Source organism: Juglans regia, chromosome 5 (genome assembly GCF_001411555.2).
Source record: "Juglans regia cultivar Chandler chromosome 5, Walnut 2.0, whole genome shotgun sequence".
NCBI lineage: Eukaryota > Viridiplantae > Streptophyta > Magnoliopsida > Fagales > Juglandaceae > Juglans > Juglans regia.
Genome location: NC_049905.1, coordinates 5124102 through 5138002, shown reverse-complemented (window position 1 = coordinate 5138002; position 13901 = coordinate 5124102). Strand labels below are relative to the sequence as shown.

General features: G+C 34.2%; 2 protein-coding genes across 3 annotated transcripts; both read right to left on the bottom strand.

The window, feature by feature from the left end:
- Positions 1-2144: 2144 nt before the first annotated feature.
- LOC108996200 (dCTP pyrophosphatase 1-like) lies at positions 2145-3513 on the bottom strand. The gene is made up of 2 exons (XM_018971970.2): positions 3216-3513; positions 2145-2697 (listed from the first exon to the last, which is right to left on the bottom strand). Exons 1-2 carry the CDS (start codon positions 3336-3338, stop codon positions 2422-2424), a joined length of 399 nt encoding a protein of 132 aa, XP_018827515.1. The 5' UTR covers positions 3339-3513; the 3' UTR covers positions 2145-2421.
- Positions 3514-11977: 8464 nt separating this feature from the next.
- Positions 11978-13519, bottom strand: LOC108996093 (EPIDERMAL PATTERNING FACTOR-like protein 9). 2 transcript variants are annotated; one of them, XM_018971866.2, is made up of 3 exons: positions 13014-13519; positions 12554-12638; positions 11978-12430 (listed from the first exon to the last, which is right to left on the bottom strand). In XM_018971866.2, exons 1-3 carry the CDS (start codon positions 13139-13141, stop codon positions 12248-12250), a joined length of 396 nt encoding a protein of 131 aa, XP_018827411.2. In that variant the 5' UTR covers positions 13142-13519; the 3' UTR covers positions 11978-12247. The 2 variants fall into 2 exon arrangements, with proteins under 2 accessions (XP_018827411.2, XP_018827412.2); XM_018971867.2 differs by having other exon boundaries at positions 12554-12630; positions 13014-13496.
- Positions 13520-13901: the final 382 nt, after the last annotated feature.

Here is a 13901-nt window from a genome sequence, read left to right as displayed (position 1 = left end):
CACATTAGATTATCTATTTATTCATTATATAGTAATGAGTAATTAATAATTAAAAATAGATTTAATTTTTTAATTATTAATTTATTTAATTTTATCATTTTACCTATTATATGTTAATTAGTAATTATATTCTAATTAATTTATGTTAATTAGTAATCATATTCTAAATAAAAAAAAGAAAGTCTGGTACCATGCGAGCCCCCAGCACATGAGCCGTGCATTACTGGTTTTTTTTTTATATAAATAAAATGAAGTCATGCATTAATAGTTATTTAGAAAATATACACATTTAGTTGAAAGTAGTTAATTTATTTAAAACCGTGCCCCTAAATATTAGAAATAAATGATAAAATATATATTTTATATATCTATAGTAACTAGCAAATTGGAAAATGATTTTGATGTTCATTGTAGTTAAAGTTAGGTGGTTTGGATTTAGAGATGAGTTGAGATGGTTTGTGAATAGTAGAATAAAAGTTGAAGTATTTATTATATTTTGTGTGAGAATTTGAGAAAGTTATTTTAGAATTTGAAAAAATTTGAATTGTTTATTATATTTTGTGTAGTAATTTGAGAAAGTTGTAATTATGAGTTGAGATGAGTTTTAAATGCAAACGAATATTTGGATTTTAGCTAATCTATTATGATAATATTTTAAAATCTAATAGCTAAATATATTATGAATATAGCTTTTAACTAATCCGTTAAGGTGCTCATAGGAATCCATCCGGTCATATATAATAAGCCAAGATCAGGATTGATTTATATATAATAAATGCAGCAGCACAATTAAAAAGACAGCTTAGAAAAACTACTAAAAAAATGAAATCTTGTCTTGATATACAAGTAAGTAAATGAAGTTATTTACCTCAATTGGATGTTCAAATTTAAAGAAATATAAGACCGACAGATATATAACCTACAATATATATTTAATGCTATGTTAAAATTTCAAGCAATGTTAATCGATTTAGAATTTAATACCATGTTAAAATTTCAAGCAATGTTATTCTATTTTAGAATTTAATACCTTGTTAAAATGCTTGAATATGGAAGTTCGCAATCTCTGGTACGTTTGGAAACTAAACCAAACTCAACTCATCTCAATTCATCGTTATAATTTTTTTAAATTTTAATATAAAATATAATAAATAATTAAATTTTTTTTAAATTCTAAAATAATAATAATATTTATTATTTCAACTCAACTCAATTTAATATCTAAATGCACAATCGAATATAAAGATAAAGCAATAATACATTAAACACAACACAAATACGGGGAATTTAACCCGAGAGTGGTAGCTTAGTTGATACGAATTGATGTTTTATAATTTCAAGGTTAGAAATTTGAATCCGAACATAAGTTGAAACCATAATAATAAAATCTGACATTTGGAGAATAGATTTTAAACCAGCTGAACACTTTGAATGTATTGTGATGACAGACTCGTCTAATTTAATACAATAACTATAGCTCAAACCGGATAATCCACGACTCCATAGCGAGAATGAGTTTCTATAGTCACGTCAGAATTACGAAATAAGAAACAAAAAAAAAGTAAAGGGAAGTTCAAATCGGACAAGCGAAGAATCAGGGATTCGGGATTACATATTTTATTTAATTCCAGCTTAGGATTTAGGAATAATATAAATAAATATACAGCATGCACATGATGACAACACCCTATCGTGTAAAGAACCCCAATTAATGTGGAACAAGACCCTCGTAAACTGTCTTTAGCCTGTGATTGGTTGTCGTACTTTGCGTGATTTGGTTGGCCTTGCAGTTGACTGCTTTCGCAAGCCTCCTATTTGTAAATGGTAATAAAAACAATAGTAAAATAATAATAAATAATAATCATAATAGTTTAAACTCAAATATGCTTTAACTAATATAATTTTATAAAATCTCTTGTTAAAAATAATGAATCCAATTTTGAAAACTAAATTTAAACTGAAATAGGATAAGGGAATTTTTTTTTTTTACACCATCTCATACTAAAAATATTCGCATTCTCTATTAAATAAAAAAAAAAAAGACCTTACATCTTGTTAAAAAGGTAATGTAGGGTTTGGGGTGTCTTGATATGCAGAATTACTCAGAAAGAAATCGAATAAATGTGGGAAAAGAAGGAAGATATCACTGCCATATCTCTGTCTATCAGATGGATTTGATTCAGTAAGCCAGAACAGTAACAAAATCTGTGAGAATAATTGCCAAACATGCACCCAAGCTAGTCTCCATGCAGTGAAACCTGAGAAGAACGTACCCGGTACCCTTCCTTCCTACAAAGCTTTATCATGAGTCCCTAGCATCATGAACCACTACAACACCTAAAACACCCATCCACCTCAATCAAAATTTTATGTATTTCACATGTTGGCAATTGGCATGGGTGTTTTTTATACAAAGAAAAATCAACAACTTCCGGCGCCATTATTGTCGGTGCTAGTGATGTTTGTCTGGCTTTGCTTCTTTGAAACTGGGTATTTGATGGCGTTGAGTTTGACCTTTCGAAGTGCGGCTCTGCCAAGATCAATGCCACAGATGTCAGAGAGCTGCACCAGGTAGAGCAGAACGTCTGAAAGCTCTTCACCCAGGTGCACTTTCTCCTCTTCTTTCCAATCGGGCAGTCCCTTTGGAACCTCACCTTTCCACTGGAATATCTCAGAGAGTTCTCCAACTTCACCCACCTGGGAAATCCATTCAAAACAGCAAGACCATAATATTACAGTTCCCATGAACAAGAAATAATCTTTGACCGTTAGTTTGGTTGTCATTCGAACCACCTTACGACGTATATTACAAAAGCAACAGGAAAATCAGGTTAAAGTGGGTTCCAAAGATCGATGATAAGGCAACAAAAAAGGAGGAGATATCGCTTTTGCGAAGTGGGTTAAGTTTGACTCTGGTTCAAAAACATTAACCTTGATGAATTTATGATTAAAAAAAAAAAAATGGAACCCAGCCCACTTGCAAATTACCATATTAGAAAATTAAGTGGTTGAGACAGGAAATCATTAGAACTTCTCAGTCAATCCAACCAGTTTCAGCTGTATTAATTTGTTTGGTCAGATCTTCCAAAGTTAATAAACAAAAGGAAAAAATATGCATGCCATAAGCAAGCTGAGTATTATAAATGATACGACAGACATGAATAAGAAGAAGAGAGGAAAACTCATCAAGGGTTTGGTGTGCAAAAATATAATACCAGAGCCAAAAGGAGGTTTCGAGGGCTGTGGTACTGCTCCCAATCTCTTTCTCTGGCGAACTCAGTCATCTTCTTCTTGAGAAGATCAAGGGTAACACTTTGACCTTCTGGAGCCGCAGTCATCTCTTAAGAAAATATAATTTCTTCTCAGTTCTCTCCAAGAACAAGCAGCAAAAACTAATTAAAACGATAAACAACAAAGGAAATGGAGAACAAAACGCGGGCCAAGACACAAGGAGGAGGAGGAGGGAGGGGCTGATCAGGGACAGCTAGCTCAATCCCAGAAAAAGACGAAAAAAAAAACTTCTCTTCAAACTTTCTTCGGGCTTTGAATATCTTCGGGCTTTGAATATATTGAGCTAATATAATAGTTGCGGAGCAGCAGTATTATAGGGGGGAATCGAGTGTACCTGTGCTTTTGGATTCTACTGCCTACCGGCCATTGCCAGTGCACTTTCCTTACGTGGAGAAAGACAGGTGTCAGTTTCCATATATTCTCGTCCCCATCCTAGGTGGTCAGTCGGTGAGCCTCGTGGCTATGTAGGGACCACGTGTTCTGCTTCTTCTACCCTAGTTTTTGGTTAACTAAATAATTATTTATTTATTTTAAAATAATTATACGATAATTACAGATTAAAAGTATATTTTTTTATAATATAAATTATATATATATATATATATCTCTTTGAGAATGTATTATGCCTATAATTTTTGTGATTTGTGAATGGTGAATATGTGATTGTGATTGTATTTTGAATTTTGAATTGTTGTGATTCGTGATGGGTAAATCCGAAATAAAGTTTAGGATTTTTAATTTAAGATTTCAATCGTTTAAGATTTCAGATTAGAATCCTAAATTACATTTTGGCTTAAAAGTTACATTATTCAATTTCATTTGTTGTAAGACTTGTTATACTCTTTTTCATTAAAAGACATTAGGAATTAAAAGGCTAGTTAAAGCATTTTTCATGTGTTACTATTTGACATGTCAATTTTCAATTAACTGATGATGTGGATATTAATACCATGTGGCAGCCAATACAGACTGACATATGGCCTATTATTTTTCCAACAAAAACTTTAGGAAGTATTTAATTGAGAGTTTTTTTAAACTTCTTTATATCTTATCTGTAAGCTTTTGTTTTATGCTTTGGACATTTGACAAGATTGAAATTATTGGGGAAAAACCAAGCCCATATGTCTGTCATTCAATACCAATAAGGAAATAAAATCTCTCATCAGCTGCATACTTGTATATTTCAGGATACAAAAGCTGGGGGGGCTGGAGAGGAGGAGATCTCTGATTCTCTATAATCTTGTGAGAGGATTGCCCAAGATTTCTTCTATAGCAATAAGTGGCGGCTACGGGTATTAAAAGTTATATTCTAATTGAGTATTAAAAGTAATGCTATTTTCTACTATTTTCAATCCAAATAAAATCTCAGTGTTTTGTTGACTCACGGGTATACATTTTTATTCCTTTTATTATTATTATTATTATTATTATTATATTGTAACAACCACTAGAAAAATAAAAGGATAAAAACTCAAAATTTGATGAATATACCAGAAAAATCAAAACAAATTAGAGAACTGTGCTCCATGTGATGCATTTAGAAATATAGAAAAAAAATTCTCAAAAATTTAGAGTTGATTCATAATTGTGCATGCTTATAATATGATGTATATTTTCATTGTGTATGCTTATTTTATAAAATAAATTATAATAATAAAAAGGTTAGTGGCACGTTAAAATTTGATTGTGCATACTTATTTTATAAAACAAATTATAATAATGAAAATGTTAGTGGCATATTTTGATTGTTGATACTTGATCCCTATGACCCTATGTGTTGATTGTTGATGTTAGTGGCATGTTTTTATTTTAATTTCAGATTTATTGCTTGTTTTGGAGAATGTCTTCCTATACTCCCACATATTTTAGTGATAGCTGTCCTACCTCTATTGGGCCTACCTACCCCAACACCTAACCCTACACCCAGTACTAACCCTAGTGACAGCTGTCTTGCCCTCAAGCCCACACAAAGCAAGAAATATATTTCCATAGTTTGGTCTCACTTTACCAAACTAGATGGTAGTGACCCAATAACCCTCAAGCAAAGTGTAACCACTATGGTAAACTTTATGAATGTCACTCTAGGAAATATGGTACATCACAATTAAATGTGCATTTAGAACAACAATGCAAGAAGAGCTCAATATTGAAATCCTTACAAGAGAAGAGTCAATATAGACTAGAGATTAAAAAATAGCAGATGAGAGTAGTGTGGGTTCTACATTGAAGAGGTATATTAAGTATGACCCCGATGAGTGTAGAAGAAAGTTAGCTCATATGGTTATCATGGACGATCTACCTTTTCAGTTTGTGGATGTGAGAGGGTTTCAAGAATATTCCAGTTATTTGGAATCTAGGTTCAATATTCATTCTCGTCACATTGGGGCAAAAGATATTAAAAAACATTACCAAAAGGAGAATGATTTGTTAAGGGGCCAATTGGCGGGTCAAGTTGTAAGCCTCACTACCGATACTTGGACATTCATCCAAAATTTTAATTACATGACTTATACTGTACATTTCATTGATTGTGATTGGACACTACATAAGAAAATTATGAATTATTTATCTACTTTTCGATCACAAGAATGAGACAATTGAAAAGGCCTTGGAGGCCACAATAAAGGACTTGGGATTGGCACGGGTTTCGACGGTTACAGTTGATAATACCTCGTCTAATAATATCGCATTGGGATATCTTGAAACCTATTTTAGAGAGGCAAATAAGACAATCTTAGGTGGTGATTGTTTGCATGTTAGATGTGCTACACATATTTTGAATTTAATTGTGTCTGATGGCTTGAGAGACGTTGATGACTTGGTTGCACGAGTCAGAATGTCTGTGAGATATTCTCTTGCTAGATTGAAGAAATTCAAAACTACTGCAAGGAATGCGGGCATAACATCCAATAATAGCCTTTGTACTGATGTTCCTACAAGATGGAACTAAACCTCCTTATGTTGGAGGTGGTCCAAGAATATAAGACAGCTTTTGAATTATTGGGTGACGAAGACATCCAATATGTCAGATATTTTGATGAGCACATGGGATTAAGAAAGCCTATTGATGATGATTGGGAGGTGGTTGCTATATTTGTAGGTTTTTTAAGACTTTTCTACGATGTGACATTGAAAATATATTGTTCTTTGTACCCTACATCCAATGAGTTCACTCAATAAATATGTAGGGAGAAAGAATAATTAGGTGAGATGCGTATGAGTGACCATATTAGGATGTGAGAGATGACATTGATGATGAGAGTCAAATATGACAAGTATTTGAAGGATTTGATTAGGCAAAATATTTTGTTATATTTGGTTGTTGTTCTTGACCCCCAGCTCAAGATCAATGGCATGGTGTATGGTTTGAGACTTGTGTACGGGCCACATAGGCTGATCTTATTGGGGGCATGGTTAGAGCAACCTCAGTAGATTATTTGATAAGTTTACCGTGATCAAGGATGGTAGCGCACCTACACCTACACTTACTCCAGCGCCTCCTTCAGAAATCGGGATGGAGAAAAAACGTAGGTTGATGTGGGCCCAAAGCCTCTCACAGAACCCCTAACTAGTCCATCAATCTATAGAGGTGAAGTCAGTCAGAGGTAGACCAATATTTGACAGTGCTTCCATATATGGAAGGGTTTGATATATTCACTTGGTGGAAGATTAATGCCGTGAAGTATCCCGTTCTTGGAGATATAACATGCAATATTTTGACCATCCATGTTAGTACCATAGTTTCAGAGTCGGCCTTTAGTATCGAAAAACGCATATTGGATCAATTCCGGAGTTTTTTGTCACCTACCTCTGTGAAGGCATTAATTTGCACATAGAATTGGATCAAAGGGACTCAAATTCATGTTCCAGATGTTCTTGACTTTAATAAAGCCGACAAAGAGGAGGGTGGTGATCAGCCTGGATCTGGTAATCGTTGATTTCAATGTTTCATTTTATTATTTTGATTTATTTTATTTATATTCATTTCATTGGTATTAATTTCAAATTTAATTGTTGTAGCCATACATGATATGAAGTCTACCTCTGCTACAGTATGACTTCACCATATTGGACCTCGACCCACCATTGCCATTTGCCATAGGATTGTACAATTTATATTGTCTCTTAATTTTTTTCATATTTATATAATTTTTGGTATCTAATATTTTTATAATCTTATTATCCTATGCGAACCTCAAGCCTCAATCCTAATTCCAAGCCGAAATTCAAATGATATATTCTTAATGTCGCATCTTAATCCTTATCTCATCTTGATTAGTTAGGTTTTAATTTGTAATTTGTAATTTGTTTCTTGTTTAAAATTCTAATTTATATTCTTATTCAATTGTTAATATTTCAGATTTTATGAGATTCACGACTCACAGCAGACAGCACTAAATTCTATTTCCACCCGCTCCAAATGTCAAAGTCAGAGTTCAAAGTTTCCAATTGTCACTTTTATCATTTATGTTCAACTCACAATTGTATTTAGATTTTAAATATTCAATTCTTTATAATGTTGATACAATCACAATGTCCCTTTTATGTTTGTAATTTTGTAATTGTTTTCTCTAAATTTGTATTATTGTAATAGTTTAGTTATTATAATTTTATTATGAAAACCATTAGGTGAGTGTGCCTCATGCGAGTGTGCCTACAAGCACTTCTATTCATCTTTTACTAGAACTCGTATGTGTCAGACGTTTATTGGAGGGTGTAAATCAAGCTTTATCACCATGTCTAGCCCCTAGCGTTTCCCAGTGTTTTTGTATATATATATATATATATATATAAACTAGTTGTAGAGTGACGTGCAATGCACATTTTTCTAGTGACTAATATCTAGAAAATATAAAAATAATATGTTTTTTTAAATAAAATTAATTAGTCAATAATTTAATGCACAAGATCAGAAAAATAAATTTTAACAAGTATCATAATGATAACAAAACGTTACAGTAATATGAGTAATATGAAAATTAAAAGATTTTGGATATTCTAACAATAGTTTTCTTAGCAAAATAGATGAATTGTAGAATTCAACCACACTACTCAATGACCTAGGGAGTACTAAAAAAATACAAGTTTTTTATTTCTATATTGCTCTCACTTTTTTCCATCATTAAAGTAAGTCTATTCTATTTTGGAAATTCCAAAAATATTATAATGGTAGAAAATCATTTTATCTAAATGATTTTAGTTAATTAAGAATATTATGAGATTTAAATTATATTAAAAATTCTAATTATTTATATGATTTTACTATCTTAAAAATATTTAACAAAACTCTATCATTTATTTAATGATGAAATATTAATATTTTATAAATTAAAGTTGAATTTATATTTTAATTCTCTATTTTAAGTTAGTTTATTTTTAATGTTTTAATATCTACTATTTGATCAATTCTGAAGATTCAAGATGAATGGTTGAGATTTAAAATCTAAAAACCTAACTTTTCCCCTCTTCCCTCTCTCTCCTCCCTCCCTCTAGCCGCACGCCCCTCTCCCTCTCGATCTCTTTTCTCCTCGGCTCCTCCCAGTGTCACTGGCTGCCTCTACCGCGCCACCACCAAGCCCAGTCATTGGCGACCTTCCCCACGTCGATCTCGTCCCCATAGACCTCTCTCTCTCTCTCTCTCTCTCTCCCCCGCAACAAGCCGAAGCCCGTAGCCCTTTCTCTTCCTCTACACGCACGAGTTTCTCCCCGTAGCGCCGCCGTTAGCCACCCCTACGGCACCGCACCACCACCACCACCACCAGCCCTCTGATCTCGTTTCCACAGACCTCTCTCTCCCCCCGTAACAGGTCGAAGCCCGTAGCCCTTTCTCTTCCTCTACACGCATGAGTTTCTCCCCGTAGCGCCGCCATTAGCCACCCCTACGGCACCGCACCACCCCCAGTTGCCTCGTCCTTCGCCGACGACCCCTCCACTTCTTCCTTTTCTCCAGCCGACGATGCTTGATTTGTGATTTGTGTAGAAACTTGTGTGGTGATTCGTGTGTAAACTTGTGTGGTGATTTGTGTGGTGATTTTATGATTTTGTGGTAATTTTACTATGATTTTGTGGTATTTTACTATGATTTTGGTATGAGGATGTAGAGAGAGACGCAGATGCAGATAATGACGTAAGGGAAAAAGAAAAGCATAAAATTGTTTATTACTATTCACGTATCACTGTTTATTACTGTTCATATTTATAATGACTTTTAAGTATAAGGGGAGAGAGAGAGAGAGAGAGAGAGAGAGAGGGAATATACACGGGAAAATATCCCATTGTATCATATATGATAGAACCCCAATGAAAAGTGACCAACCTAATGCAAAAAAGAAGCCCAAGCCAAATACATTCGTAAGGCCCAAAGATTTGGAGTTCCCAAACTCGCAAGAAGGCCCCAAATGATTGGTCCATATTTTGTTTCAATGTTTTAAAATTCAAAGTCCAGAGAGAACCCAAAAATTCAAAGTCCTCAGATTCAGCCACAGAGTCGATTTTCCCTTCCTGTTTTTATTTTTATTTTTCAAAAGAAAAATTCTATACATAACCCCACACTCTTTATACCCACTTAAAAATATGTGATTTCAATATGAAATATAAGGATAAAAAAATAAAATCACATATTTTTAAGTAGGTGTGCAGGATGTGAGGCTTCTGTGTAGCACAACTCTTTTCAAAATATTGCTTGCTCGTCAAAAAATGAATAACTGCGTAGAAAAAATAGAAGGAGAAAAGTGGGGTATTATGGATACTGAGTTGTGTTGGTTTCATTGTGAATGGCGTTGTGGTCCAGCTCGATCCCAGATACGTCAAGGCCTTTTCAAGAGACAGATCGATGAATTCTCAATTCATCATGGGATTGGAGACTCTAGATCAGGAAAAAAATGGGTCAAAGGGAAAGCTACCTAGCTAGAGATCGATCAGACTGTTTCCTTGCAGATCACTTTTGCAGCAGCTTGTCGTGTGCAGAGGGAGAGAGAGACAGAGAGAGATTCCCTTGCCCTTCCTTCTGGACCGCCCCTGCATCTATGAATTTTTTCTTTGCTAAATGCCGACTTGAGGCTGAGCATTACCTTCCCAATCTACCTTTCTTTTCTTTTCAAGACACTCATGACTCATCAACAGCCTCTTAACATTTTTTCAATAGCCAGTTATTTTATTTTCATGTAATGAGATAGATTTAGTTATTTGAATTATATTTCAATAAAAGAAAATACAAAAATATTTTTCTTTAAAATTTCATCATTTGAGTTACTTCGAAGTGCATGCATAACTCTTCAAGTTGGTAGATTGTAGAATTCTTTTTTTTTTATTGTGAAAATCATTTCAATCTATGATTATTTATTTATATTTCAAAAAATTTCCTTTGTTCTCGTGCGTATATATATATATTATATTATATGATATATTGATACTGATCTGCATGCGTTATATATATATATTATATGTTTATTTGTGGTCAGTTATTTTATATAAAAATAATTATTTTTTGTTAAAATGAATTTATTTTATTATAAATAATTATTTTTTTATAAATAATTTGTCATAAATGTTTATTTTTCTTGTAGATATTTGTTCATGTTTCCAGTTAGCTCCTATTGAATTCCTTTAATGCCCAAGAAAGAAAGAAAGAAAGAAAAATATTCTGGAGAAATAAAGAAGAGTATGGGCGGGAAGTCCAAGTGAAATTAAGCATGCAGAGTAATGTTGCAGTGCGTGCTGGTAGCTTTGCCTGTCTTACTCTGAAATTGGGACCCCTATGCTCTCGTTTGTCTCTGCCTATGTTAAATTCAGATTTGCCATTTTGTGCAAGTGAATGGTTACCCATGTGATTCCTTGCTCCTTTTATGTCTATTTTGTAGGGTCCACTTCCCATGTGCCCACTTTCAGAGCCCTCCCTCCTCTCCTCACTTTTCTCACTCTACAATCACTTACCATCAAGATTTTTGGGCTACTTATATGTCCTGACTAACAAAAATCTTGACTAAAAGCCATTCAAATGTTTCATACTGTGCTTAATGATGAAATGAATTGAAATAGTTTATGAATAATAATGATATTATTAATTGAAATTAGATGAAATGAGGTAAAACACCTTTATATTTATCAATATAGAAGCAAGGTTTATAAATTATATTTTGGTGTTTTTTTAATACTAAACAGTCAGACAAGAACAAGAAATGGGTAGGATTATTGGCATTCTAAAAAACCAAGAATAATTACTAGTAATAGAGTAGAGAAAGTTTCAGAAAATGGGATGTGGGGGGTTTGCATCAAAATGTGGATAGCTAAAATAAAGATGTAAACTTTTTGAAGTCTGAAATTAGTTTGACTTTAAACAAGTCTGATGTGAACTTTTGTTGATTTCATGCATTTCCGAGTTTTAGAAACACAAACAAGTGCATAAAATGCTGTCTCGAGTTTAGATAGTGATTCTGGGGAACCAAAAAAAATCTTAGAAATGGAAAATAGTTGAAAACGACCAAGAAAATAAAATCTTGCAGCATGATATATAGTAATGGAGTACTCTTACTTTTGCTGGATCGAGCATGAAATAATAAAAAAAATACCATCTGGGCTCAGATATTCCTCAACCAGATTGATGCCTTGATTTCTGCTATATATATGGAGTTACTGTTCCCGAAAGAATTTGACAGCTTAATCGGAGAGAGAGAGAGAGAGAGTGGCAAGAAGTAATTCTTTTCTAAATAGAATCATATGATACATGACAATTAACAAATTCATGCAGTTTCTTTTTAGCATTCAAAACTCAGAAAACAGCACCACAACTGCTAATTTTGACACCCATGGAAATGGCTGCACTGAAAAAAACAGTGTTCAACCTATGTAGAGACAGCAAAACTAGGAGCTCCTTGGATACTGACAATTTGACAATCAACATGAAACCCCACCCCACGAAGCTCAACTTCAATATATATAGATATATGTCTGGATAGATTTACCTATGACACACACATCTGTAGTGGTATGGACTGTTGATTGGGTCATCCCCCTCTACTGGAACTTGCTCCGCTCTGCACCTGTACTTGCATCCTCTACATTCATTGTAAGTGCAGGTTGGTGCTGTGGATCCTATCATCAATCTCCTTGAGTTCCTCCTCATCATTCTTTCACTGCCAGCCTAAAGGCTCCGAAAGGTATAAAGCAAGAGTTCAGCATAAAAGAAGAATACTGAATATTTCCTAACATTCTAAATGAAAAGTTGAGCAATTTGTAGCAGAAAATGCTAGCCAGTCTCTTTCACCTTCAAATATAATGCCTTTTGTAGTCCGAACGGATGAAGGACCCTTGGACGTTGAAGTTCTGATTGATTTCTAGACCCTGCAAGACTAGGAAATTAAGAAAATGTATCTAAATCTGGCAAAAACATGGAATAAACAGTAGAACAAAACCCTGGGAGGAGAGAAGCAGAAGACAGTTACTTAAATTATATCTTAGGCAACTGTACGCAAGGTAAAAATACTAGCTAGCCAGGCCTGTGCCTATCTCTTCATGAACGGGTGTTTTTGTGCAAGGAAGAAGGAAAACTTGATTTGGAAACACATTACATATATGCAGCTGTTCCCCTAGTTGGCAAGGTAAGAGAAGCATCTCTTACATTGGGAAACTAGCCAGGTTTTGCTAAAACTGTGGCATTTGACATGGTAAAGGAGAAAACTACAGGAAAATAGAGAAATAATGTACGATATCTGGAACACACTGACCTTGTATAACACATGCTGCCAGGGTAAAGGTCATGAAGAATAGCAACACTATGTTGCTTAGTTTCATGCTGGCCATTTTTGCCTTTGTATGGGGAATAACTCTGAGGGGGAGATGAATTGGTGTTCATTCAATATGCTTGAAGGATAAATAAATATATGAGAGAGAGAGAGAGAGAGTAGAGAGAGAGAGATCTAAAAGGTGTGGTCAATTAATGACCATAAGAGATAGACTGGCAAAATTTGCAGGGACTCAGAGGAGCACACCTAAGAGGTCCCCAACCGACAGATCGCGTATTTTGGCTAACTCATGAAACTTCTGGTATTATTCATTGGAATTCCAAGAATGCCCACTTCTTTTTCAATCATTTTTGTATGTGAACAACAATCCTTGATTCCTTACTACTTTATGCGAATATATTTCAGGGTTTTAAAGGGAATTTCAAGTAAGAAAATCATTTTGCAGAGCCCTTTTGATTCTTTCTGGGTAGATACATCTCACCCACCAAAACCAGCACGCGGGGCTTCCAGGCTTAGAAAGTTAGACTTGTCTGTAGGATTCCACGAAAAGATCTCGAATGAATTTGGTGAGGAAAAAAAATATATATATATATAAATTGAGGAGACTGAGATTCTCTTACAGAATATGGTCAATGTACATGCATTTCCAAACCCAAGCTCAATTCTCAAACAGATGGTAGACGTAGGAAATGAAGATTCGGGATTTGGTTCCTTCTACACACGAGTCATAGGCCCTAGGCCCCAGCACTCAGTCCGGCAATCACGAGTTAGAATAGTAAACTCGTGATGCTGTAATGGTACTACAAAACCAAGGAAACATCTTTTCCATTGGTCAGGAAAACTTAAAGCTGTGGTGAAACCGAGGGAGAT

Excerpts from the sequence above, each read along its gene's own strand:
- LOC108996093 (XM_018971866.2), bottom strand. The coding sequence starts at position 13,141 with ATGAACACCAATTCATCTCCCCCTCAGAGTTATTCCCCATACAAAGGC. Across the intron at positions 12,639-13,013 it reads GGCAGCATGTGTTATACAAG|TCTTGCAGGGTCTAGAAATC; the intron begins GTCAGTGTGTTC and ends TTAATTTCCTAG. Across the intron at positions 12,431-12,553 it reads AAAAGGCATTATATTTGAAG|GCTGGCAGTGAAAGAATGAT; the intron begins GTGAAAGAGACT and ends CGGAGCCTTTAG.
- LOC108996200 (XM_018971970.2), bottom strand. The coding sequence starts at position 3,338 with ATGACTGCGGCTCCAGAAGGTCAAAGTGTTACCCTTGATCTTCTCAAG. Across the intron at positions 2,698-3,215 it reads GAAACCTCCTTTTGGCTCTG|GTGGGTGAAGTTGGAGAACT; the intron begins GTATTATATTTT and ends TGGATTTCCCAG.